This window comes from Bufo bufo, chromosome 5 (assembly GCF_905171765.1).
Source record: "Bufo bufo chromosome 5, aBufBuf1.1, whole genome shotgun sequence".
Taxonomy (NCBI): domain Eukaryota; kingdom Metazoa; phylum Chordata; class Amphibia; order Anura; family Bufonidae; genus Bufo; species Bufo bufo.
In genome coordinates, this window is record NC_053393.1 from 390,767,498 (window position 1) to 390,795,022 (window position 27,525).

The 27,525-nt window shown below is 43.1% G+C and overlaps 1 protein-coding gene across 5 annotated transcripts in view; it reads left to right on the forward strand.

Annotated features, from left to right (window-relative positions):
- Positions 1-17,803, forward strand: part of KIF13A (kinesin family member 13A) — a 185,840-nt gene extending 168,037 nt beyond the window's left edge. For 2 of the 5 annotated variants that reach the window (XM_040432694.1, XM_040432695.1), the window contains 5 exons: positions 112-223; positions 380-531; positions 4,974-5,075; positions 9,433-10,447; positions 16,584-17,803. In XM_040432694.1, coding sequence (XP_040288628.1) covers positions 112-223; positions 380-531; positions 4,974-5,075; positions 9,433-10,447; positions 16,584-16,867 — 1,665 coding nt within the window. In that variant the 3' untranslated portion in view covers positions 16,868-17,803. Of the gene's footprint in view, positions 1-111; positions 224-379; positions 532-4,973; positions 5,076-8,045; positions 8,087-9,432; positions 10,448-16,583 lie in introns of those variants that run through there. The other 3 variants (XM_040432696.1, XM_040432698.1, XM_040432697.1) reach the window with 2 other exon arrangements.
- The last annotated feature ends 9,722 nt before the right edge of the window (positions 17,804-27,525 follow it).

Here is a 27,525-nt window from a genome sequence, read left to right on the forward strand (position 1 = left end):
CGGCAATTGTGTCTTTAAATTTACTGACGCATTCTGACAAAACCTTACATTTGTATTGTCGTAGCCATCTATACTGTATGTGAGGTTTTGATTTTAGTATGTATTTAGCAGGGATGGACAGAAAACCAGCTGGAGGTCTCCGAATACTCCTCTAGTTACAAAGATGTATCAATCTATGGAAGTCCGCTCAACGAGTCGCCCAGAAAAAGAGAAAGTGGAGGAGGTAATATTACTTGTTAGTAAGTATAATGTTAATATACGCTGCTGCATATGACAGTAAGATCGATGGGTATACATACCAAAGAGAATAGTCACCAAACATATACGGTTATACTTTAAAAAGACAAGAACATTGTGAAATATTCGTCTTCCTTTTTAGGTGCAGCACCCGAAAGCCCGCAGGCCTTAATATCAAGTCCATTCAAAACCTTCTCTCCTCACCCACCCAAATTTTTCAAGCCGTTAATGCCTGTGAGAGAAGAGCATAAAAGAAAGGTTCCTGTTGAAACCCAGCCATTGCTTAGCCAAGAGGTATATGCAGGCCAGACTTCTTATTGTTGTGCTTGTATAAGTGGTGTTACACTAACCTGCTGCTGAACTAAACTGCATAAGCCACAAGTAGGCACATAGGGATAAAGCGTGTGCTTTTAAGATAGAGAAATCGCAACAGCATTGTGAATAGTGGAGCAGCATGCTTAGGATTTCTCTGCTGCAGGGTTCACACGGGCGAGATTTCCGCGCGGGTGCAATGCGTAAGGTGAACGCATTGCACCCGCACTGAATCTGGACCCATCCATTCCATGCTCTATATTGTGCGTTTTCCACGCAACGCAGGCCCCATAGAAGTGAATGGGGCTGCGTGAAAATCGCAAGCTTCCGCAAGCAAGTGCCGATGTGGTGCGATTTTCACGCATGGTTGCTAAGATGAAAGTCTATTCAACTGTATTATTTCCCCTTATAACATGGTTATAAGGGAAAATAATAGCATTCTGAATACAGAATGCTTAGTAGAAGTTCAATTGAGGGTTAAAACATTTTTTTAAAATTAACTCGTCTCCTCCAATTGATCGCTTAGCTGCCGGTCTCCTGTTCTTTCTTCAGGACCTGTCAAAGGACCTGTGGTGACGTCACTGAGCTCATCACATGATACATCACCACAGGTCCTGAAGAAAGAACAGGAGATTGGCAGCTACGCAATCAATTGGAGGAGGTGAGTTAATTTTTATTTTATTTTTTAACCCTCAATTGAACTTCTACTAAGCATTCTGTATTAAAGAATGCTATTATTTTCCCTTATTACCATGTTATAAGGGAAAATAATTTCATCTACACAACCTTGAACCCAAACCTGAACTTCAGTGAAGAAGTTCGGGTCTGGGTACCACATTCAGTTTTTTATCACGCGCGTGCAAAACACATTGCACCCGCGCGATAAAAACTGAACAACGAAACGCAATCGCAGTCAAAACTGACTGCAATTGCGTACCTACTCGCGCGGGTTTGCCACAATGCACCCGGGACGCATCCTGAGCCAAAACATGACGCCCGTGTGAACCCAGCCTAATAGATTTAGTTGGAAACATCAGAGAAAAGAACTGGACTGCCGGAGAAAGCACTTTTCCTCCATTTATTGCCCTGCCTGTGTCTACTCAATGGTCAGGGAAGTTCAATTATTAGTAGCTTCCCTAATCTACAGTAGGGAAAGACCTGCTTGTATTAGTAGGATTCCAGAAATTGTTGTTAAGACAATAACCTAATACCGATGAGGCGTTATTTCAGTTTGGTTTTATAGTGAGGCCCTCCAGTCACATTAGAATTTTAGGAAACATTTACATCAATAACATCAATTTGGCCATATACTAGTAAATCAGAAGTTTGTCATTTTTCTTTTTGTTTCGGAAGCCACTTTTGCAGGCAGTGCTGCCACAATAAATTGGCCTTTCTTTACTAAAAAGGATGATAAAATTGTAAATGGGTTAAATATCTCTGTAACTAAAACTGAAATCCCAAACTTACCAATGTTATCATGCTGACATCCATTTACTTAGAGGTTGTTCACCCTCGGTGGCTTTTCAGGCAATCCCATTCCCACGTGGTCAGACCTGTGGAGGGAAGCATAATTCACTGGTTCTGGCTCCTTCACTCCCCTGCCGCTACCACACCTATCCAATTTGCCATATGTCACATGGCCTCTGCAGCCAATAACTGGACACAATGGTGATGTATCCCCCATGTGTCACAGTCATTGGCTGCAGCGGCCACGTGAGCCGTGTAAAACTGGATTTTGATACAGGGAGACCGCAGAGTGGTAGTGGCAATGCGGGTGCGAAGTAGCCAGAACCCAACGACAGAGAGCAGATAAGTATGATTCCCTCCAAAGTGCGGCCACGTGGGTGGGGGAAGGAGGCGCCTGGAAGGCCCCTATGGAAGAGCAACTCCTTTTAAATGTAGCTATTTCTATGTTTTGGTAACCTCTCCTGCCATGGCTGTTTTTAGCGACTAATTGCAATCCTCACGTAATAATATTCTTATGACTCTGTGTTGTACTATTTGTATATTATTCCTTCTAGAAGTCATGAATGAATAGCTAGCAGGTTACAATGAAGGACCAGCTGGGTGTTACCAGTAGGGGGGTGTCCCTGCACAGTCAAACGCTGGCAGCACTGTTTGGATAGTGTCAGATTGTGCAGGGACACCCCCCCCCCCCCCCCCCAAACTGGGAACACCCAGCTGGATCATCATTGCAAATGTCTAGCAATTCATTCAGAACATCCAGAAGGAATAATAAACGATTGGTACAACACAGAGACATAAGAATAGTTGCCCCAACAGTATTACGTGGGAGATACAAAACAACATGTCAGGAAAGGTTACAGGTCCTCTTTAATCTCTTAATATCCAGTACCACCCATCATTATTTGATGATAGATGGAAAGAATTATTTTGCAGTGTGTCTGATCGTTATCTCAAATCTACAGCTCCTTCACCGATGTTCCCTGTAAAATGCTATTACATGCAGCTATGTCCTCCACAGCATGGGGGGAGCGATCACTATGCCATCGCTCTGCCCCATGCAGGACAGCGGCGTGCTGGCGGCAGATAGTGATTACACCGGCAAATCATGCAGTATTAGACTGCCAGATGATCGTTAACGATCTGCCCATCTAATATAACCTATAGTTTTGGTTTTATTGTACTGTACTCTTTACTATTTAAACTACTGTACGCGTTGTGAAGGCTATTGATTGTGTGAAAAGCACAACTATGTGTTGTGTGTCTGTATATATTCATAAGGCCTCAGCTAAATGGTTACTTGTGTTGATGTTTGGTGTAAGCCAGGTAACATACCGGTAATCTTCCGGACTCCGTATCATCATGAAGGAGATGAAACATTTGTGCCGCTCTGCAGTGTTCTACTGATATCAGCTGTTTGGATTTGCTTTGCTTCTGAAAAGTTGTTGTCCATGACCTCGTCATTCATTTTTTAATCAATATTAATCAATCTATTCAGTTCACACAGGGAGGAAGATTTTACGGGAAAACCAGTGCATAGATTTCTGAGTTTGTGAAAATGGGGCAAATGATAACATATTTATCAAAATATTGCAGGTTTAACAAATTTGGCACAAAGTTAACACATAGTAATTTTGGGGCATACCCTTTTTTGGCACAATTTTCACAATGACTTTCCCACAGTGTAATTTTCACTCACTACCGATTTTCCACAGCGGAATCGTGTGCAGAAAATCGCAGTTTATTACAATTGCAGCAACATAGATAAGACTCAAGCCTCATGCACACGACCAGTTTTTGCAGCTCGGATGCGGACTCATTCACTTTAATGGGGCAGCAAAAGATGCGGACAGCACTCCGTGTGCTGTCCGCATCCATTGCTCCGTTCCGTAGCCCCGCAAAAAAAAATATAACATGTCCTATTCTTGTCCCTTTTGCGGACAAAAATAGGCATTTCTACAATGGGCCACCAGTTCCGCAAATTGCGGAAGGCACACGGGCGGCTTGTGTTTTTTGCGGATCCACAGTTTGCGGACCACAAAAAACGGAGTGGTTGTGTGCATGAGGCCTCACACAAATCTTATCCACATGCTGCATGAGGAATCCACAGTAAAAACTGGCTTTATGCTACAGATTTCCACTTCCCGCTGCTGAAAATTTGCCACGTATGGCCATACCCTGAAACTGGAATCTTTATATACTGCACCTCCCTATTTGGATCTGACCCAGGAATTAGCAGTTCAGATCACCACAAAGTGTTATTTGTGAGTCCTCTGTGATCTATACAAGCGGTGGATTGAAGCGGAGATGGAATGCTGTATTCCTTATATAATGTGGCATGGAACATTGTGGGAATACTTCTGTTCACAAATAAAACATTGATTATTATATTACAGGGGTTTTCTGGGATTTTCATCAATATGAGATTGGTGGGAGTCCAACTCCAAGTGAGCCCATTGGCCTCCTTGCAGCTTACCAGGCACAGCGCCGTCCATTTGATGGTGGCTGTGCTTGGTATTGCGGATTATCCCCATTCACTTGAATGGGACCAATGTGACGGATGAGCGTGACATCACATGGCCTAGGTAAAGGCCTAAGCTATTCCGGAGGTTGCGGCCTCTTCATACAGCTGATTGGCAGGGATGCCTGGAGTCAGACCCCCACCAGTCTCATACTGATGACCTACCCATTAATATGAAAATCCCAGAAAAACCCCTTTAAGTGTTTACATTTATATGTTGTTACTGTTTTTTACCCGCTATCTATTCTTCCATAAAAAGGCATGATACATGGTCTTGTTGCAGTCACTGTTATGTGCATGTGTTATAAACAATGTTCACTGTTACTTTTGCATGTTTTTGTATATTGTTTTACCATTGCATGTGGTACTCACCACCATTGTTTGCTTTACATGATGTTTTTTGGTGTATGTGATGTGCTGTGTGTGTTAACCTTTGCAGAGCATGTCTTCTCCACTGACAAATAACACTGGCACTGATGTGCCTTCTGGACCTAATACCACCTGCATGCCAGTACACACCAATAATCATGAAGATTCCATTGTAAGTTATCATTTCGCTCTTGGAGTGCATTAACGTGTTGTATTTGTATTGTTTGCTCCTCGTTTTGGTGTCCGATTTGCTTCATATGTGTATTGGCACCAGCTGTATGTCCAGTTTATTGTCATCGAATGCCTCTACTCCAATAAACAGATCTGCAGGCTGGAGGCCTGTGATTTATGTTGCTACCCGTGTTTCTCCGAAAATAAGACAGGGTCTTATATATTATTTTTTTTCCGAAAAAAGGGTTAGGGCTTATTATTGGGGTAGGGCTTATTTTGGCTCCATGAACATATTTTATATAGACCCATGCCAATTACAGAACAGTCCCTGGACAGTTTTTATATTAAGTGTGACTATAACCCCCCTCATCCATAGTAATGCACCCATATACTGCAGTACATGGGTGCATTCCTGTGGATGAGGGGGGTTATAGTCATATTTGCCACACATTTTTCATTCTGGTACCGTATATTGCCCCTGAGCTGTCCTTACCCAAGGGTCCTAGGCAGCAATCTACGGTACCAGGGAGAGCAGATACGGCACGGGAGAGATGTAGGGAGCTCCTCCAGGCAGTAGAGAGGAGAAGGACATCCTCCTGCTGCCTCCTTCATGTAAGTAAGAACGTGCGGGCTGGCGGCAGTACAGGGCATACAGAGAAGCCGCCAGCCCGCCCAACGTGAAAGTAAAGGGAAGCGCGGGCTGCCGGCATAATTTAGCATTTAGTGAAGCCGCCAGACCGCCCGTCAGGTGCTGCTTAGTGCCGCGATGTATGCGCGGCCTGGCGGCTTCACTGAAGGCTAATTCACTGAAGCCTGTGCTGCCCGCCCCCTCGCCCACCCACAGTTTCATGGCAGCTCAGGAGCCGTTAGTGAGCGCTCCTGAGCTGCTGCAGCCTGCACATTTCCCCACCTTCCCTTTATATAAAATACGGCTGTATCTAGGGCTTATTTTTGGAGTAGGGCTTATATTTTAAGCCTACTCCAAAAACCCTGCAAAATAGCGCTAGGGCTTATTAAAGGAGTAGGGCTTATTTTCAGGGAAACACCTGATTATATGTAGCATTTTCATTCCATGCTGTTTTAACACATCCATCACATTACTATCATTATATAAGATTCCTTCTCTGAATTGACCCTTTTAACACAGTCCCTTTTGTGTAAAAATGCTCCCTAGACCAATTTTATAATTGACGGACAATACTATAGTAAGTTCCTCTTGTCTTAAGTGTTAGCATTTCTAAGAGTGGGATGAGACAGCGTGACTGACCGCATGGCCAAGCCATAGCCACCTGTAACAGCCAATGGTTGCACTCACTATCTGGTCTCACACTTAAAGGGGTATTCCCATCTTAGACAATGGGGGCATATCGCTAGGATATGCCCCCATTGTCTGATAGGTGTGGGTCTCACCGCTGAGACCCGCACCTATATCGAGAACGGAGCGGGTAGCGCTGTGGCTGGAGTACCCCAGCCGTTAATATTGCCGATCAGCTGTTTGTAAGCGCCACTTCCTCTTCAGCACACTGCACTTTGTATCGGAGGTTTAGTGTAATGACAAGTACTCGTTCCATTCAAGTGAATGGAGCAAGTGCTTGTGATTATACTACGGCGCCACTCCACAGGAGATGAGGCATAGTCTAAAGACCAGGAGCACCGCCTCCTCGTCAAACAGCTGGTTGGCGGGGGTGCCAAGAGTCGGACCCCCGCCAATCTGATATTGATGGACAATACTATAGTAAATTCCTCTTGTCTTAAATGTTAGCCAGGCCACAGGATAGGTCATCAGTATTAACGGCTGGATAACTCCTTTAAATTTCACCTTTAGACATATTTATATGGGGACCTTAAAGGGGTTTTCCGGGATCGGCTGTTTGAAGAGAAGGCTGCGCTCTATGCAAGCGCTGCCTTCCCTTCATTGTTTACCTGCTTGCCGTCAACACTGCAGGTATAATTACAAGCCGTCCTATTTACTTCAATGGGACGGCTCCTTCCTATTCAAGTGTATAGGAACGAGTCGTCCCATTAAAGTGAGGGGGACCTCTTGTAATTACACCTGCTTGCCAATATTATGTCTGCGGCGAGCAGGTAAACAATGAAGAGAAGGCAGCGCTCTCATGGAGTGTGGCCTTCTGTTTAAACAGCTGATTGGCAGGGATGCCTGGCGTCGGACCCTCTCCGATCTGATAATGATGACCTATCCTGAGGATAGGTCATCAATATTAAAATCCCGGGAAACCCCTTTAATATCCCTATTCCTGATAATTATAAATTTTCTCCATCTTCCTATCTGTAAGGGTACTTTCACACTAGCGTTTTTGTTTTCCATGCATAGAGTTCCGTCACAGGGGCTCTATACCGGAAAAGAACTGATCAGGCATATCCCCATGCATTCTGAATGGAGAGCAATAGAGATACAAGACGGATCCGTCTGTCCGCATGACAAGGGAGAGACGGATCCGTTCTAGTAAATCTATTTGTGAGACGGATCCGCATCCGGATGCGTCTCACAAATGCTTTCAGTTACATCCAGATCGGCGGATCCGGCGGGCAGTTCCTGCGGTTCGTAGGCCTCCTGTCTTCATACATATGTAGCCAAAGAACATCTTTTATTGGATTACATTTTATCTTAAAAAACGAAGTTAAAAAAAGAATGTTACATAGATCTTTTTCTTGCTACAGGAAGATATGTGTAAGCCAACAATGATAATAAAGTAAAAGTACAGACTGTAGGCCTTGTAGTACTTCTGTCCAGCATTTCAAAGTGGTTTTACTATAAATTCAGGCCCAGCTATTGAGCATTATATATTAAGAAAGGAAAAAGAATCTGCATGGTGAGCTTGCCTTAGGAGCGATTTAACCAAGTATAAGAACTAAGTATGGATTGTTAAGTAGTTACTATTAACTCATCAGCTATTAAAGCCCAAGTTTACTGACCAGCTGCTAAGTTCACTTACTGCTCTCTTATCTTTAGGTCTGAGAAGTGCCAGATACCGTACACAAGGCTTCCAGGAGGTGAACTCAGTTTAGCAGCCCTGTTCTTTGATAGAAGCCCTATAGTACTATGCATATATATTTGTGTATGTATATCATGTGGAGTTTAGGAAAGCTGGTACGGGTAAGAGATGGTACAAAACATACTGTATAACTATAAAAGATATATAAATGATATAGCAATAATCAGCTGATGAAGAGGTGACCTCTGTGGCATCGCAATGATTCCTGTTGTGTGAGTAGTACAACTTAAAGGCTATGCCCACCTTTGGGCCAATTTGTTTATGATTGCATTTTACTCATTTTGGGCTAAAAATCCTTTTTTTTTTTCAATTGGTCTTTATAAAAAAATGTTCAGCCATTTTTTAGATACAGGGGTTAAAACATCAGTCTGTTTCTAGAGTATCACTTCTCAGTCCTGTCATCAACGGATCATGTGAAGCCTTATCTCTGATCACCTGATCTCATAAAAATGTAGGGGCACATTTATTAAGACCGGCGTTTTAGATGTTGGTCTTAATAAATCCCCGTAGCTGGCAGAGGATCCACTGCAGTTATGGTGAGGCGCCGGACTCTCCATAACTTTGGCGCATCCAGCGCTGATCTAAATCTAAAGAAAAATTTAAATTCAGCTTCCGTAATAAAAATAAAATAGCCTTTGTTATTTCATCAGTATAAAATCCATGCAGTCGCCAAGTCTACGCGTTTCAGGTCTCGCACGGACCCTTGTCATGAGTAAGGGTCCGTACAACACCTGAAACGCGTAGACTTGGTGACTGCATGTATTTTATACTGATGGAATAATAAAGGCTATTTTATTTTTATTACGGAAGCTGGATTTGCATTTTTCTTTTTCCTATGGACGTCTGCTTGCTCCTGGCAGTATCCGTGCTTCTAGAATTAGTGCAGGTGAGCTCGGCTATTTTTTATTTTATTTTCTACACCTGAAACAGGTGGCCGGCCCATTGCCTTACCCGCCACACCTACAATGTTAGACCTGGTGTGAGCCGGGAGAAGTCGCAGATAGCAGCGCAACTAACTAATATAGGTGTATTTCAGTATAATAAATGACCTCCTTAAGCCATATTATCAGTTTGATAAGAGCTTAGCTATAATGAATGTTTGACATCCTAGATAAGACTTCACATAAGCCTTCAGATGACAGGACTGAGAAGTAATACTCTGTTTTAGACAGTTTTTTTAACCCCGGTTTCTCAAAAATGGCTGTACATTTTAATAAAAAACAATTGAAAAATAATATTTTTAGCTCAAAATAAGTAAAATGAAATCATAAAAAAAAATGCCCCAAAGGTATCCATATGCTTTAATGCAACTTGTTTTATTGACTGTGTCCATTATTCTTCTAGGATTCTGAAGAAGAAGACCTTGAATTGGATCGATCCATCAAAAAAGAAATGTGCTCCTCTGTTTTTCCCGATTTCAAGCCTTATGTGCCAGAGGAGTTTGCAGACTTCAGTATTTACAATGCTAGTTTGGATAACAGGGACTGGTTAAATTCCAAAGCTGATTTTGTTTGTTCTCACTCTGTGGATAAAGACATTTCTCGGAGTCCTACCAACAGCAGTGTTACCAGTGGTTATGTTTCACATAGTGCTTCTAATATTACGCTCTCTGACATTATGGTTGCTTGTAGTGAAAGTATGGATCAGGTAACTATCCAAGCAAGAGACTTGGAAAGCCAAGAGCACCAAGAACTTACTGGACAGCAGTCTGTACAAAATTGCAAATCTTATGCACATAAAGAGACCAATGACGACAGCTGTCACAAAAATCCAAACAGCCAGTCAACCTTCACAGACGAAAGTGCCTTTTATAAAGTGCCACTTTGCACTACTGAAAATGATGCTGCTGTATTGTTTAGAAGTGTATCTTCTTCTTCTATGGACTGTGACAAAGGAAACTTTGTCAGCTTTTTACCCTGTGAGGTTGCGGTGGAACGTACTTGTGATATTTTGGAAGACCATTCCTTTACAGAATTCATGGGAGTAGAAGATGGAAAAGACTTTGAACATCATGAAGATCCACAAATGTATTCTCCTAAAGTAGAAAGTAAAGGAGTAAATGTTCGAGATTGTGACTCATTAAATGCATCTGACCAGGAGCTCTCAGAACAAAACCACCGAGAAACCACCTTATGTTACAGTTCTCAGCGCTGCTCTTCTGAAAGCCATTTGCCTGAAAAGAATCAGCTAGATCTTTCTGATGATTGTGAAGACACTTCACCCCATACCCCACTATGCCTTCTGTCCCTGGGTGACCAAGTATGTATTGGCGACAACAAGTTTGGAACAGTGCGATACATTGGCACCGTGGATTTTTCCCGTGGTTTATGGGTTGGTGTCGAGCTTCATGTTCAGTTAGGTAAGGAACAACTTGTATATACTATAGTTCTCTTACATTTTGAGAAGATAAATTGGCTGAGAGTCTTCACTTTAGAAAGGACAATGACGCACTGACCTCTGAGGCTCCAGGCCCTCAAGGATTGAGAAGAAGAAATTTAAAGCATGGTCCTTAAAACACTTTGCTAATGCTCTACGTTATTCATGGGACACAGCTGAAGCCTGTGTGGACCGTGACAACAGAGCAGCGCTGTCATGAGAACAGTGAGGAGTTTGTATTGGAAATACTCCCAGCTGTTAACCACCGCAGTTGGCAGTCGGAGGGTTTCCTATATAAAGTTCCAAGTTCCTTCGTCATTTGACATTTTGTAATGGCCAGGACAGGCTTTATTTGCGGTCTGAAATGTCAACTCATGTTAGAGGGGTATTCCAGTTTTTAATTATTTTTTATTAATTTGTTTATATAATACAAAATATATAAATAATAATTTTCAAATATACATGTATTTAAAATTGTGCATACATACCTTTTTTATATCAGGAGGCTGTAAAAAAACACACACAGATCTGTTTCTACATAGACACTGACAGACGAGATACTGCTGCAGGTAGTAATACTGTATATGTTCTGCTCCCAGTACACTACTATTCACCTGTTATATACCTGAAAGCCAGGTCACATGATACTTGTCAGGGTCACATGACAGCTCACGTGACTGAAACCATGCTTAGTCCTATCAGCTCTCCTATAGATGCATTCTACATGGCTAAAATGGGCCATAGGGAAAGGCTACTGTTTGGATATAATAAGGGTCTGCAAGCAAAATTTTAAACAGCTGTTCTCTAAACAAGTAAATGTAATGATTAAATTTGCTTAAATTTGGAACCATTTAGAGCTCCATAACTCTGAAGAAATGTAAGTTTCAGTTATTATGCGGAGTAAAGACTAAGCCCACTTTTACCAATCGTCAATACAAGTCTATAGGGGGAGGGAAGTGAGCAGAAACTGAGTGAGACAAGACCCCAGGAGAGAAACCAGGGAAACTGCTGCAGCTGAATAGAAAGATTACCGTATTTTTCGCCCTATAAGACGCACCGGCCCATAAGACGCAACTAGGTTTTTGAGGAGGAAATTAAGAAAAAAATAATTTTGAACCAAAAGGTGTGCTTTTGGTGGGTTTTTAACTAATGGTGGTCTGTGGATGACACTGTTATGGGGGGGGATCTGTGGCTGACACTGTTATGGGGGGGATCTGTGGCTGACACTGTTATGGGGGGATCTGTGGCTGACACTGTATGGGGGGATCTGTGGCTGACACTGTTATGGGGGCATCTGTGGCTGACACTGTTATGGGGTATCTGTGGATGGCACTGTTATGGGGGCATCTGTGGCTGACACTGTTATGGGGTATCTGTGGATGGCACTGTTATGGGGGCATCTGTGGATGGCACTGTTATGGGGGATCTGTGGATTGCACTGTTATGGGGGCGATCTGTGGATTGCACTGTTATGGGGGCGATCTGTGGATTGCACTGTTATGGGGGCGATCTGTGGATTGCACTGTTATGGGGGCGATCTGTGGATTGCACTGTTATGGGGGCGATCTGTGGATTGCACTGTTATGGGGGCATCTGTGGATGGCACTGTTATGGGGGCATCTGTGGATGGCACTGTTATGGGGGCATCTGTGGATGGCACTGTTATGGGGGCATCTGTGGATGGCACTGTTATGGGGGCATCTGTGGATGGCACTGTTATGGGGGCATCTGTGGATGGCACTGTTATGGGGGCATCTGTGGATGGCACTGTTATGGGGGCATCTGTGGATGGCACTGTTATGGGGGCATCTGTGGATGGCACTGTTATGGGGGCATCTGTGGATGGCACTGTTATGGGGGCATCTGTGGATGGCACTGTTATGGGGGCATCTGTGGATGGCACTGTTATGGGGGGCATTTGTGGATGACTCCTATAGCATCTTATGCTATGTGTCATCCACAGATCCCCCCCACCCCATAAGTGTCCCTGTGTAGTGTGAATGACCCCCAAATACAGGGGCTGGCATCTGGGTTTTGTAATGGCAGCGGGGCCCAGTGCAGTCACTGTATTCTATTGCACCGGGCCCCGCTCACTGTAGTAATTCTATCTATAACTGTAGGCATTGTTTAACTATAATAATCTTCAATACAATCCATTAATCTTCACTTACTAACGTCCGTATCAGGCCCTCCTCCCTCCCCACTGAAACACCCGCTGACCGCGCTGTGCAGCATGCGGTTGGCGGTGTATCAGTGAAAACTGCAGCATTCGTCCCATAAGACGCACTGCCATTCCCCCCCCCCCCCCCCCCACACACACACACACACTTTTTGGGGGGAGAAGTGCGTCTTATAGGGCGAAAAATACGGTATATCTCAGCCCAAGTGCTTTATTCACAACTATACAGGTCAGTACTTCTGTGTAATGACTTCAATGATCCTGGGACTGCTTGTGAGTAAGTAAGTGAAGCAGATTCTCCTCTACTTTCTGTCTGCAGTAGATGGTGGCTAATCTCTATCCTCCATCTCTGGGAGAACTGCAAACTAGGTAGTCAGCGTGCACAGAGGGAAAACTGCTAAAAAATATGCCAGATACAAGGGATATAATGGCCAGAAATAGTTCCACATGTACACGCACTGTACTATTGATTAATGCAAAGTCTGTTAAAAGGTTAGTTTAGCGTTTAAGTGAATTTTCACCTTCAGGTACCATTTTATTTAAATAGGGTCAATTAATTTAAATCTGGGCTAATTAATTTTGTAATATACCTTAATAGCAAGTGAATCTATGTTTTTCTTCTACAGAGATCCAAATGCCCTGCATTGACAGAAATTTAAAATATACCATATTGTCTACCTGCAGTCGCCACTACAGGGATCTTGGTAGCTAACTGCATATTGCTACAAAACATTCATACATTGCGATGGTCAGCTCACATTTTTTTGCTGTGTTTAACAAAATTGCATAAAAAATGTGACACATGAATACTCCCTTATACTCAATAATAAGTAAGTTCTCATGCGCCCTCTAGTGGAGACTACTTGTAGCCAGCATGTTATCTAATCTTTGAAGGGCATTTGGAGCTTTGCATCAGAAAAACAGATCTCCGACCACCATCAAGATATATTAAAGGGGTTGTCCTGGATTGGTGACATTTGTTTAATAGCACCAAAGTCACCTTAAGTGTATATATATATCTGTGTGTTACCTTTTATTTTTCTATTGTGATCCCCCGATTCATCAGATCCAAATTGTGAGTGACGATTTTCTTATTGTGAGTGACGTACCGGGCTCCTTTGTGGAGAGTGGAGCCTCTTCTTCCACTTCACAAGGAGCCCTGTGATGTCACAGGCACACAAGGGCGTTCTGCAGAGCGCAGGGAGGGAGGTTAGTAGGCGGTAACTGGCAGCGCCAGTCTCTGGGCTGGTGACGTCACCGGGCATTCAGGAGCGTCATCCTCTAAAGAAGGAGGCAGAGAACTATACTATTTAGCATAGTCCACACCTCCCATCTACATTACATATGAGTGGCAGGAGGCGGAATAGCAATGAGGGGGAGGCATACATGGAGGAGTGGAGACTGCTGTGACATATAGCCTGGCAGCGGCGATGGGACCCACAAGGCAGTGCGGCCGGACATTACATAACCCAGTTTCAGAAATGTAAACATTCCGCGGGGGAACATAGCAGCACTGGAGAAGTGCTGAAAATATAAAAAAAACAACAGGGGGACATTGTAACTTCTAGACAAGGTGATATTGCATGTTTGATCCTGGACAACCCCTTTAAATGGGTTGTCTAGCCAGTAATTTTTTTTAAGAAAGGGTCTGAATGACTTTAAAAAAAAAAGCAACTCGCTGAACTCGCCAAATCTCCACTGCTCAGTGATTGGCTGAGCATTCACATTTCTTATATTGAAAGGGCCAAGAGATAGAGACCAGTATTCTGTCATTACCACTATTTAATCCTATTGAAGTGCTGCCGGACCAGCCGTGGGTGGGGAGGGGAAAGGGATATCTTGCTTGGTGGCAGATTCAGGGTAGGCATTCACCAGCAGGTGTAGGTCGATTCTTAAATAGCAGAGATATGTTAGGGAAAGCAGGAAGGGAGTATTCCAGCCAAGCTGTCCATATTTTGAGGAATTAATCATGACGGTCTGCCAAAATGGAGGTCAATTTTTTGTTGACCATATAAATCTAGTCTGCGCTTCACTTCAGAGAAGTCTAAGATTTCTTTTAATCCATTCTGACTCTTTTAAAAAAATTATCATTTACCAGATGGACAGCCCCTTCAAGAAAAATCAGCAAAGATATTTGGAGGTAAAAATGACATACAATGAAAGGAGTTACTTTAGGCACTACTCAAAGATTCCTTGTACTGGAAATGTAACATGGCAACTTAAAGGGTTTATCCCATGAGTGATTAAAGTGAAAATCAGACATCATATAGTACACACCCACCCCTTTCTAACTAAGCTAGAACCAGCCCTGTACCTCACATAGATCCAGAGATCTCCCATTCATTGCTCCAACTGCGCTGCTAGATTTAAAGGGGTTATCCCATGAATAATGTTAAAAATGAAATTTAGGCATAATATAGTCCATGAGAATCTCTAACAAAGCTAGAACCATGCCTGAACCTCACATGGATCTAGATCTCCCGATTCATTGCTCTGCTAGATTTAGGTCAAGCTGAAAGCTTAAAGGGGTTGTCTCACTTCAGTAAGTGGCATTTTTCATGTAGAGGAAGTTAATACAAGCCACTTCCTAATATATTGTTATTATCCATATTGCTTCCTTTGCTGGCTGGATTCATTTGTCTATCACATTATACACTGCTCCATAGTTACGACCACCCTGCAATCCATCAGTGGTGGTCGTGCTTGCACAATATAGGAAAAAGCACTAGCCTATGTGCGCTCCCATGGTCCCGGCCACAAGAGAGGTTGATGCTTTTTCCTATAGTGTGCAAGCACGACCACCACTGATGGATTGCAGGGTGGTCTGTAACCATGGAGATGAGCGGTGTATAATGTGATGGAAAAATGAATCCAGTCAGCAAAGGAGACAATATGGATAATTACAATATATTAGGAAGTGGCTTGTATTAACTTTCTCTACATGATGAATGCAACTTACTGAAGTGAGAGAACCCCTTTAAGGGGAGTGTCTTTTCTGCTGCAGCTCAGGGGGCGTGTCTCAGCTCTCCCTATCACAGCTCAGGAGGCAGTTGAAGGATGAAACTGAGCATGTGCGGCCATCTCAGTGAGCAGGTCAAAGAAATAAGAATTTGGGTGACTCTATACAGACACATTTTATTGAGTAAAGTAGCTATACAAAATGTTTAATAACGTGCAATGACTAAAGTTTTCAGATCTAGGTGCTGGTTTTAAAACTGTAGAGTATTTTTCATGGGACAACCCTTTCATATCAAGCTGGCAGCTCAGTGGGGGTGTAATTTCTGCTGCAGCTCAGGTTTATTTGTCCTGATTGCTGCAGTTCCTTCCCGATCACAGTTCAGGAGGCGGTTGAAGGATGGAACTAAGCATGTGCGTCAACCACAGAACAGACCTCTAATATTCATCAGACACCCAAACTAGACCCTCCATCTTCCTCAGACCTCAGATCAGACCCACACATCAGACTGCTATATCAAGTGAGACCACCCCCCATATTAGATCTTCATCCCTGATCTTCTTTGGTTCCGCGCTGCACTGTGACCTGACTGCGTGCACTACGCCCTGACACTGTATGCAGTCAGGACCATGCACTGTGAGCCCAGAGAAGACCAGGGAGAGGTGAGTACAGCCAGTGCTTCACTCCCTGCATACTAGTGAGCGCTCACTAGTATTCCTTTTTTAAGACGCACTGCCACTTTCCCACAACTTTTGGAGGGGGGGGGGGGGAGAGAGAGTGTGTCTTATAAAGCGGAAAATACGGTACATGCAACTCCAAAAGTATTCAGATTTAGGTTCTGGTTTGAGAACTGTAGAATGTTAATAGCACAATGTGATCCTATAGGATGAAGGTGATAGTGACTGTACCCTCCTGATGAAAGATCCCTCACCGTGTAAGGTAGAGGCTTACTAAATGTGTTCCTCAAATTATTTTCTCTCTAAGGCAAACACGATGGCACGGTGAAAGGCAAAGAATACTTCCGCTGCAAACCCAGATCCGGTGTCTTTGTCCGACCCAACCGGCTCACTAAAGCACTTGGTTCAAGCAAGAGAGACAACGGCAGCACTTTGCTGGCGCAGGCATGCCACCCAGACAAGCGGAGGAGTGCTACATTGAAAGGATTCCCATCACCCAGGACAAAAGACACGGCACAATATCCATCTGGGAACGAAGCCGCGTCCGCTTTTTCCAGAAAGCAAGAGAACAGGAAATCCTGGATTAACTAAAATGCTACCTTTGCACTTACTACATACCCCTATGTACAGACTCCTACGGACCGGTTAAAGAGAAAGCTATTTTTGTACAGATGTACAGTTTTAATTCCCCTCCTTGGTCTAGGACTGAATATTCTTCTAGCCGTTCTTAACAAAGCCTCTTATTTAGTATGTCTGCCTTGTAGGCGGGTGGTTTGCTGCACAGAAAAGCACGACTACAGGATAGTATGTAGATACGAGACAGGTACATGTCTTTTCTTAAAGGATGACAGTGGCTTATATTTTAATCATAAAAATATTCCTAAAAAATAAACTGAATATACATATCTGTACAGAAGGGCACTGTAGGCTGTTTCTTATTACCAAAGAACATGTGGCAGTATGCATTTTCACAATGGAGGCAGCCATTTTGTGTGTGGACCTAACACATCTATGTGTGAAGCACGTGGACAGTGAAAGTGAGGGACATGTTGCATCTAACTCCTCGCTATGAGGCCCTAGTTGGAGTGTTGGTCCAGGTCACAAAGAGACTGTCCTCAGCGAGTGTGGTGACAGTCTGTGGAGATACCGCCTTGTGCTTTTGTGTTAGGGGCGGTTGTTTAGTGGGCACATTAATGTAGTCACGGAAATGAACACACCTTGTTGCCTTATTTTTCTTCCATCTTTTCTTTACAGCAGGCTCTGGAGATTGTTATACCGGCTTGGTCGCTAAGTCCCTGTAAAGACTGCGAGGACATTATTATTGTGTGAGCAGAAGGGAGCGGCCATGTTTTAGAGAGACACCGATTAAGAAAATACTGGGAAAGTTATGTGTTCCTCCATTTCTGGAAGAATTCCTAGATAGGTCATCTGTCAGCAGATTTGTCCCTATGACACTGGCTGACCTGTTACATGTGCACTTGGCAGCTGAAGGCATCTGTGTTGGTCCCGTGTTCATATGTGCCCGCATTGCTGAGAAAAATAATGTTTTAATATATGCAAATGAGCCTCTAGGAGCAACAGGGGCGTTACCATTACTTCTAGAGGCTCTGCTCTCTCTGCAACTGCCGTGCCCTCTGCACTTTAGCCATAAAGCCTGGCTCTGTTATGATATTCACAGAGCAGAGCCTCTAGGTGTAATGGTAACGCCCCCGTTGCTCCTAGAGGCTAATTTGCTTATATTAAAACTTCATTTTTCTCAGCAATGCGGACACATATGAACATGGGACCAACACAGATGTCTTCAGCTGCCAAGCGCACATGTAACAGGTCAGCCAGTGTCATAGGGACAGATCTGCTGACAGATGCCCTTTAAACATTATTCTTCCATATACTTTATCACTCCAGTCTTCTGCACACCAGTCAGAAAGCTGTGTCTTCTGGGCAAAGCCTTCCTGCACGGTTCCTATTATAATGATTTCGGGAGTGCCCAACACGGCATAGTGTGAAATCCAGAATGAGGGGTGTACCCAGCGAGGTACATAAGATCACATTCATACATGACGTATTTGTTGCGGATTCTGCAATCATACAGGGCAATGTAATGGCAGGGTCTATATTCAAAACCAGGGGGGAGAAATCACGCCGTTTTAAAGGGAATGTGTCATTAGAAAATGACCTATTGTTTAAATCAAGCTTTATGTTAAACATACCGTATTTTTTTATTTTTGGTTTGTTGGTGAGTTTTTTTTATATCTATTTTTTTAATTACCGTATATAATCCTGCAATTTTCACACTGGCCACTAGATCTAATCATAGGTCATGATTTTCTGTTCTGTACAGGTGACTTTTCAGTAGCTATTACTGTATCTTTATCATCACAGGCAGAATTACAATGACAGGTAACACCTCTATATAGATAACACTGCATCCACCATTCACAATAGGTGGTATCACAGCTTGTGTAGAACACTCTCCCATATAAGTCATAACCCCTAAGGGTCAGCTCCTGTCTATTGCGTCTGTGGTCCATGTTGTAGACTGTCAGGGCCCTCTCTCCTTCTGTACCAGTCTGTAACTCGTCTTGTTCATGCTTATTACAATTGTCTGTATTATGTATGTATACCCCTTATCATGTGTACAGCGCCATGGAATGAATAATATTGAATATATATGAATTAATAATAAGAAATAATAATAATGTAGCTGCTCTCAAAAGACAGGAAGTCTTATCATATTTTAGGCCTAGTGGCCAGTATGAAAGAGTTATTATATACTTTTTTAGATAGATAGATAGAGACATGGAATTTTTTTTTACAAATTCATATATATATATATATATATATATAATGTAATTTAAACAATATGCATTTTCTGATGACACATTCCATTGAAGAGCATGCTCCATGCTGCCAGTGATTTGTTCTGGGTTTGCCACATACTGTACTATTGTGAGAGGTGAAATCTTACCCAAATTTGCAGTAACACCTGCAATGTTACTGTTACCTCTGTTGGATGTATATACCAGGGACATGGTTACACCCCAGCACTAATATAACAAACAAAATTCAGAAAGTAAGTGTGAACTGCCAGAATTCTGGTGTAAGGCATGATAAATCAGAGCCTGAGTCTTTTTCTGGATTTTGACACATACCGTAGATTTTTATGGGCATCTGTCAGCAGATTTGTCCCTATGACACTGGCTGACCTGTTACATGTGCGCTTGGAGCTGAAGGCATCTGTGTTGGTCCCATGTTCATATGTGCCCGCATTGCTGAGAAAAATTATGTTTTAATATATGCAAATGAGACTCTAGGAGCAACGGGGGCGTTACCATTACACCTAGAGGTTCTGCTTTCTCTGCAACTACCGTGCCCTCTGCACTTTGAGCGACAGGGTTAGGCAGTGAAAACATCAGCAAGCCTGGCCCTGTCAATCAAAGTGCAGAGGGTGCGGCAGACGCAGAGCCTCATTTGCGTATATTAAAGCATATTTTTCTCAGTAATGCGGGCACATATGCACATGGGACCAACACAGATGCCTTCAGCTCCAAGCGCACATGTAACCGGTCAGCCAGTGTCATAGATACAAATCTGCTGACAGGTGCCCTTTAGGGCTGGGTGCACATACATCGGTTGTGCTGACCGGTTGTTTTTCCGCGTAGCCGGACACAATTGATATATGTTTAGTGCACGTGTCCGGCGTCTATAGACTGACAGCACTGGACAGAAAAATGCAGCATGCAGTGTTTTACTATTTGGTGCTATTTGACATCTGTCATCATAAGTGATGAGCCGGATGTCTGCGAGTGATCCCGTAGAAAACCAGATTCAATTTCCCTCTGGAGTTTTCTGCACCACAGCAGAGGGAAACTGAGCCACATAGCCGGAGGTACGTGAAGGCGGCGTAACCGAGTTCTGTTGTGGAAAAGTCCACAGTGTGTAAGCCTAGACTTTGGGGGGAAAAATGGCGTATCATGTGAAAGAACTAACCAACTCAATCCTGTATTGTTTATGTTCTTGTTTTTATCGTTCTGTCACTCGGACAATGGCCGCGATAGCACTGTGAAAGGTGTATGTCAGAAACATACTGCTAAAAATGTCCTCTCTTCTGCACAACAAAAAAATCATGTTTTTTAGAATCTTTTAAGGCTACTTTCACACTGGCGTTTTGGTTTCCGTTTATGAGATCCGTTCAGGGCTCTCACAAGTGCTCCAAAACTGATCAGTTCTGCCCTAATGCATTCTGAATGGATAAGGATCCGCTCAGAATGCATCAGTTTGCCTCCGTTCCGCCTCCATTCCGCTTTGGAGGAGGACACCAAAACGATGCCTGCAGCGTTTTACTGTTCGTCTGACGAAACTGAGCCAAACTGGTCCGTCCTGACACACAATGTAAGTGAATGGGGACGGATCAGTTTTCACTGACCGAGTATGGCACAATAGAAAACGGATCCGTCCCCCATTGACTTTTAATGGTGTTCAAGACGGATCCGTTCTGAACGGATGCAAGCGGTTGTATTATCTGAACGGATGCGTTTGTGCAGATCCATGACGGATTCGCACCAAACGCGAGTGTGAAAGTAGCCCAAGTTGTAGTTAAAAGGGTTTTCCAAGACTTTGATACTGATGACCTATCCTCTGGATCGATCATCATTATCTGATAGGTGGGGGTCCGACCCCATCAGCTGTTTGAGAAGGCACCAGCGCTCGCAGTAGCATAGCGGCCTTCTCTCTGCTCACCAGGCACAGTAACGCACATTGTATAGAAGCTGTGCTTGGTATCGTAACTCAGCCCCATTCTCTTCAGTGGGACAGATCTGCGCCTAGGCAATGGACATGACGTCACATGACCTAGGCTAAACTGCGAGAAGGCCGTGGAACTACTGTGAGCGCCGGGTGTCTTCTCAAACAGCTGATGGGAGTCAGACCCCTGCCGATCAGATGCTGAAGACCTATCCAGAGTATAGGTCATCAGTAGTAGGGTCTCGGAAAACCCCTTTTTAAGTGTGGACACACAACTGATTGTGTTCAGAGCTGTGATATATACGAAATTAATACAGATTTTATTATTGGGTTGTACAGATTAGATCATTTTAATGACAGTGACTATAAGGAATTCACGGTGCATCATTGGAGTATATCATCTATAAAGTGACACTACAGATTATGTGATTCAGTGTGATAGACTGTGGCCTGGTCTCCCTTTTGTCAGCCACCAGACTAAATGCCATAGATTAGTGGTGACATCATAGTTTAGCAGATTCAAGAAGTGTCGGATCCCTGCTATGTGTCACTGTTTATTAGTAGAGTTTAATCATCACATTACCATGAGCTGGAACCCACAGAAGTATATCAGTATTCCATATGGATTGCAGATAGGAAGTGTTCCTCATCCCGCTGCTTGTGGCTCTCCATCCTCTTCCTGTGGCTCTCTGGCTGTTGCCGCTGCAGATACTATTCATCAATACCAATTGATAACTTTTACGACTCGTACATCTGCTGTTTTGCTGCCCTACAGTCCAGTTACGCAATACCCCACAGTCACTGGTTGTTAGATAAAGTAACGTGGAATGCATGCATGGAATTTACTATCAACATGGTGAACATGGCATCATCAATTTGGAGATACGTGCCATAAATGTTTGATACATTTCTATTTCCGCACCTCATGGCTGGTGTATATGTACACCAAGATTTTGAGCCAAAATCTTTAATTCTGACACTTTAAAAGGATAAAGTAGGTGTAAACACATCACAAATTAGCAGCATTCAATGGACAGTACTTTTGGACACATACAGTCAGGTCCATAAATATTGGGACATAGACACAATTCTAACATTTTTGGCTCTATACACCACCACAATGGATTTGAAATGAAACAAACAAGATGTGCTTGAACTGTAGACTGTCATCTTTAATTTGAGGGTATTTACATCCAAATCAGGTCAACGGTGTAGGAATTACAACAGTTTTCATATGTGCCTCCCACTTGTTAAGGGACCAAAAGTAATGGGACATAATCATAAATCAAACTTTCACTTTTTAATACTTGGTTGCAAATCCTTTGCAGTCAATTATAGCCTGAAGTCTGGAACGCATAGACATCACCTGACGATGGGTTTCATCCCTGGTGAAGCTCTGCCAGGCCTCTACTGCAACTGTCTTCAGTTCCTGCTTGTTCTTGGGGCATTTTCCCTTCAGTTTTGTCTTCAGCAAGTGAAATGCATGCTCAATCAGATTCAGGTCAGGTGATTGACTTGTCCATTGCATAACATTCCACTTATTTCCCTTAAAAAACTCTTTGGTTGATTTTGCAGTATGCTTTGGGTCATTGTCCATCTGCACTGTGAAGCGCCGTCCTATGAGTTCTGAAGCATTTGGCTGAATATGAGCAGATAATATTGCCCGAAACACTTCAGAATTCATCCTGCTGCTTTTGTCATCAGTCACATCATCAATAAATACAAGAGAACCAGTTCCATTGGCAGCCATACATGCCCACGCCATGACACTACCACCACCATGCTTTACTGATGAGGTGGTATGCTTAGGATCATGAGCAGTTCCTTTCCTTCTCCATACTCTTCTCTTCCCATCACTCTGGTACAAGTTGATCTTGGTCTCATCTGTCCAGGATGTTGTTCCAGAACTGTGAAGGCTTTTTTAGATGTCGTTTGGCAAACTCTAATCTGGCCTTCCTGTTTTTGAGGCTCACCAATAGTATGCATCTTGTGGTGAACCCTCTGTATTCACTCTGGTGAAGTCTTCTCTTGATAGTTGACTTTGACACACATACACCTACCTCCTAGAGAGTGTTCTTGATCTGGCCAACTGTTGCGAAGGGTGTTTTCTTCACCAGGGAAAGATTTCTTCGCTCATCCACCACAGTTGTTTTCCGTGGTCTTCCGAGTCTTTTGGTGTTGCTGAGCTCACCGGTGCGTTCCTTCTTTTTAAGAATGTTCTAAACAGTTGTTTTGGCCACACCTAATGTTTTTGCTATCTCTCTGATGGGTTTGTTTTGGATTTTCAGCCTAATGATGGCTTGCTTCACTGATAGTGACAGCTCTTTGGATCTCATCTTGAGAGCTCACAGCAACAGATTCCAAATGCAAATGGCACACTTGAAATGAACTCTGGACCTATTATCTGCTCATTGTAATTGGGATAGGGATCAGCACACACCTGGCCATGGAACAGCTGAGAAGCCAATTATCCCATTACTTTTGGCCCCTTAACAAGTGGGAGGCACATATGCAATTCACCTGATTTGGATGTAAATACCCTCAAATTAAAGCTGACAGTCTGCAGTTAAAGCACATCTTGTTTGTTTCATTTCAAATCCATTGTGGTGGTGTATAGAGCCAAAAATGTTACAATTGTGTCGATGTCCCAATATTTATCGACCTGACTGTATTGCTTACTAAAGCAGCCCCCATAAACTAATGGAAATTTTTATCTTTTCATTTTTATGTAAATAAATACAATTTGTTGTATAATGCTGTAAGTGCAACCTGTTAATAGGTTTCCATTTGCTGCCAGTGAGTGGACACATTCATTGCTTACATTTAAGCTGGCCATACACATTAGACCTCTGGCAGCGGCCTATTCCCCACACTGCTGACTCAGCCAAACATGTTTATGACAGGGTCGGAAGAACTAGCTATCAGTCTTGCCAACAGTTATTTCAGGTGATTGGCCACCTTAATGGGGTACTCCGGGAATGAAGAAAATGAAAATACTTAAATATTACTTTATAATAAATATATTCCCAAATACATTTCATTAGTTATAATGGCTCGTTTTGTCTGTGGAGCAATCATCAGGGGAAACAAAATGGCTGCTGTCCTATTAGTACACACAAAACCTGTCCTAATCACACAGGAGGACAAGTTACTTCAGAACACTGAGGTAAAGAGCTGCCTTATTCTCCTCTCCTACTTGTCAGGGATTATGATCCTGAATACAGCTGATAAGAACTTTAGCTGAATCTCTGGGGAATTTAGTTCATGAAGAGACATGAAGTACAGAGAGGACGGACAGGACAGACTGTGGTGATATAAAGCTGTGGTAATGGAGACTGCATACAAGTGCTGCTGCTCATTAACCCCACCCCATCCTCCTCTCATGTCTCCACACAAACTCCATTCCCCAGAGATTCACCTGTATGGAGGATCATAATCCCTGACAAGCAGAGAGGAGGACGAGACAGCTCTTCAGCTCAGTGTTCTGAAGTAACTTCTCTTCCAGTGTGATTAAGACAGGTTTTGTGTGTACTAATAGGATAGCGGCCATTTTTTTTTTTCTCCTAATGATTGCTCCCTAGACAAAACTAGCCATTCTAACGATTGAAAGGTATTAGGGAATATATTTACCATAAAGTGATATTTTAGTATTTTTATTTTCTTAATTCCTGGAGAACCCCTTTAAGAGGCTGAAGAGAGCTGACACAAGAAGAGGTTTTTTTTTTATCTGTGATCCGCGCCCTGGTGCGACCATGGCTAGGTCAGCACAAGTTGAAGGTTACGCAAGGTTCACCCACACTAACGTTAGGAGATCCATCAGTCTGTTCCTGGCATAAATGATGGCAGGACAAAAAAAAAGACTGCATGCAGCGGTATTTGTCTGGTGGAAATCCCGGCATTTATGATGAAAAGTGGCCGGATCCCATTTAAGTCTATGGGGATCCAGCAGTGAACAGCAGTAACTGGCTATGCCTCTGCCAGAACAGCCTGCCGATTTCTAACGCTGATGCGAACTTACCCTTAGGAAGAGTGTTTCCATACACTGACATCAATACTGTTGAAAAGGCAAGCAAATAACACCTAAAGAATATTCAAAATTTACTTAACTTTATCTTTACAATTTATTTACATAAAACGCCTTTAATTTAGTTTTTTTTTTAAATCTTGGATATTATGAAATCAAGGAATAACACATTAAAACTAGTGTTGAGCGAAGTGAGCTTCTGATGCTTCATCTGAAGTCGCTTCGTTTAAAACTTTGGAATAATACTGTACAGAGATTCGTCTCCAATACAGTATTAGAATGTATGGGCTCCGATGAGCCAAAGTTACTAATTTACAAAGTTGCGCGTGACTTCATTGAATAACTTCAGTAGTTGAAAACCACTTTGAAAACCGGACTCTGCTTCGGTTCTGAGGTACTAGTCCGAACCGAAGCCGTTTTCCACTTTAAAAATGAATTACCGAAGTTATTCAACAAAGTCACGCGCGACTTCGTGAATAACTTACTTTGGCTCATCGGAGCCCATACATTCTAATACTGTACGGAGATGAATCTCCGTATAGTATTATTCCGAAGTTTTGAACGAAGCAACTTCGGATGAAGCATTAGAAGCTCGCTTCGCTCAACACTAATTAAAACCAGTTCTGGTCAACAAGGTTTGAATAACCTTACTGGAATTTGGTAGTAGGTAGGTTTAGCTTCATACACTTTGTTCCAGGCTCTGGCCAACATCACTGACACATGGCACCAAAGGTAATTACAGGGAAACAAGTAGGGCATGGCTGGAATCAGCCATGACATCGTGCTTAGGACTGTGACACTGGCACTGGGTCAAGACCACATCACAAGCATTAATACTGTAGTTAGCACATCACTGCCACATTTTTACAATAGATTTTTGTTTGTTAGCTTTATTATTATAATTGGTTATGAATAGGGATGAGTGAATAGACTTTGGATGAAACATCCAAAGTCGATTCACATAAAACTTTGTTAGAATACTGCACGGAGCGAGCGCTCCGTACATTATTAGAATGTATTGGCTCCGATGAGCCGAAGCGAGACTTCGGGTAATAACTTCATAAATTAATTTCTATTGTAAAAAACCTTTTCCCGAACTCGAGTTCGGTTCCAGGGTACCACTTGGAACCGAAACAGAGTTCGGTAAAAGGATTTTTAGCCTTTCAGGGGACTTTTCAGAATAGGCTGTCACGTGTGAGAGGAGCAGCACTATTTCTGACCATCATATGGCTTACATATGGCATTTCTCACCAGTGTTCCCCTGCTAGCCATTGTGATATATCTCATACACTGCACACATATAGAAGATACTACTCTTTTCTCTATGTAGCGCACCTTCAGCAGTGGCAGCACATCGAGGCAGTATTGAGCAATGTAGCTGTGAAGCCAGAAGTTAGGTGAGATAGAAAACTTACTAGATGCTGCAGTTTCTTTTTATGTCTCTATGCCTTTGTATCCTTCTAGCAGCTCACTCCTCCTGCCCTCTCCATAGACTTCGATGGGCAGCATGTGACCTGATCCCTCAATGAGCAGATAGTCCGTCGCATCTGTCAAGATGGACTTTGGCTATGAATTGAGCGTGAGGATACGGTCACATCTACAGCATCATGGATTCAGCAGGCTGTTCCAGCAGAGTTCTCCGGATCCGAGATAGGGTACTTTCACACTAGCGTTTTTGCTGGATCCGGCAGGGTTCAGCAAAAAAGCTTCCGTTACTAATAATACAATCATCTGCATCCGTTATGAACGGATCCGGTTGTATTATCTTTAACATTGCCAAGACAGATCTGTCATGAACTCCATTGAAAGTCAATGGGGGACGGATCCGTTTTTTATTGTCAGAGTTAATAGGATCCGTCCTCTTGACTTGCATTGTGGGTCATGACGGATCCGTCTTGCTCCGCATCCCATGACGGAAAGAAAACCGCAGCATGCTGCGGTTTGCTCTCCGGTATGAATACGGAACAGAATGCATTTTGAAGCATTACGTTCTGTTCAGTTACTTCATTTGACAATGAATGGGTACAAAACGGAAGCATTTTTTATCCGGTATTGAGACCCTATGACGGATCTCAATACTGGAAAAGAGAAACGCTAGTGTGAAAGTGGCCATAGCCAAACGGTGCCACTCACTGCCAGGCCCCATAGACTATAATGGGAGCTGGCGGGAATCCAGCCGCCTTCTAGGGAAATGCTGGCTTTCAGATGAACAAAAGCCATTGCATGCAACGCTTTTTATCCAAAAGCTGCCACATATGCCGGAAAGTGGCCGAATTCCCGCTGGATCCCATTATAGTCCATGACCGGGATCAGCAACCTCCGGTACTCCAGCTGTTCTGAAGCTACAACTCCCAGAATCCTCCTTTCACTTTTATGGGAGTTATAAGCACAGAGGAGTAAGAGTGCATGCTGGGAGTTGTAGTTTCACAGCAGCTGGAGTGCTGAAGGTTACTGATCCCTGGTCTATAGGGTCCAGCAGTGC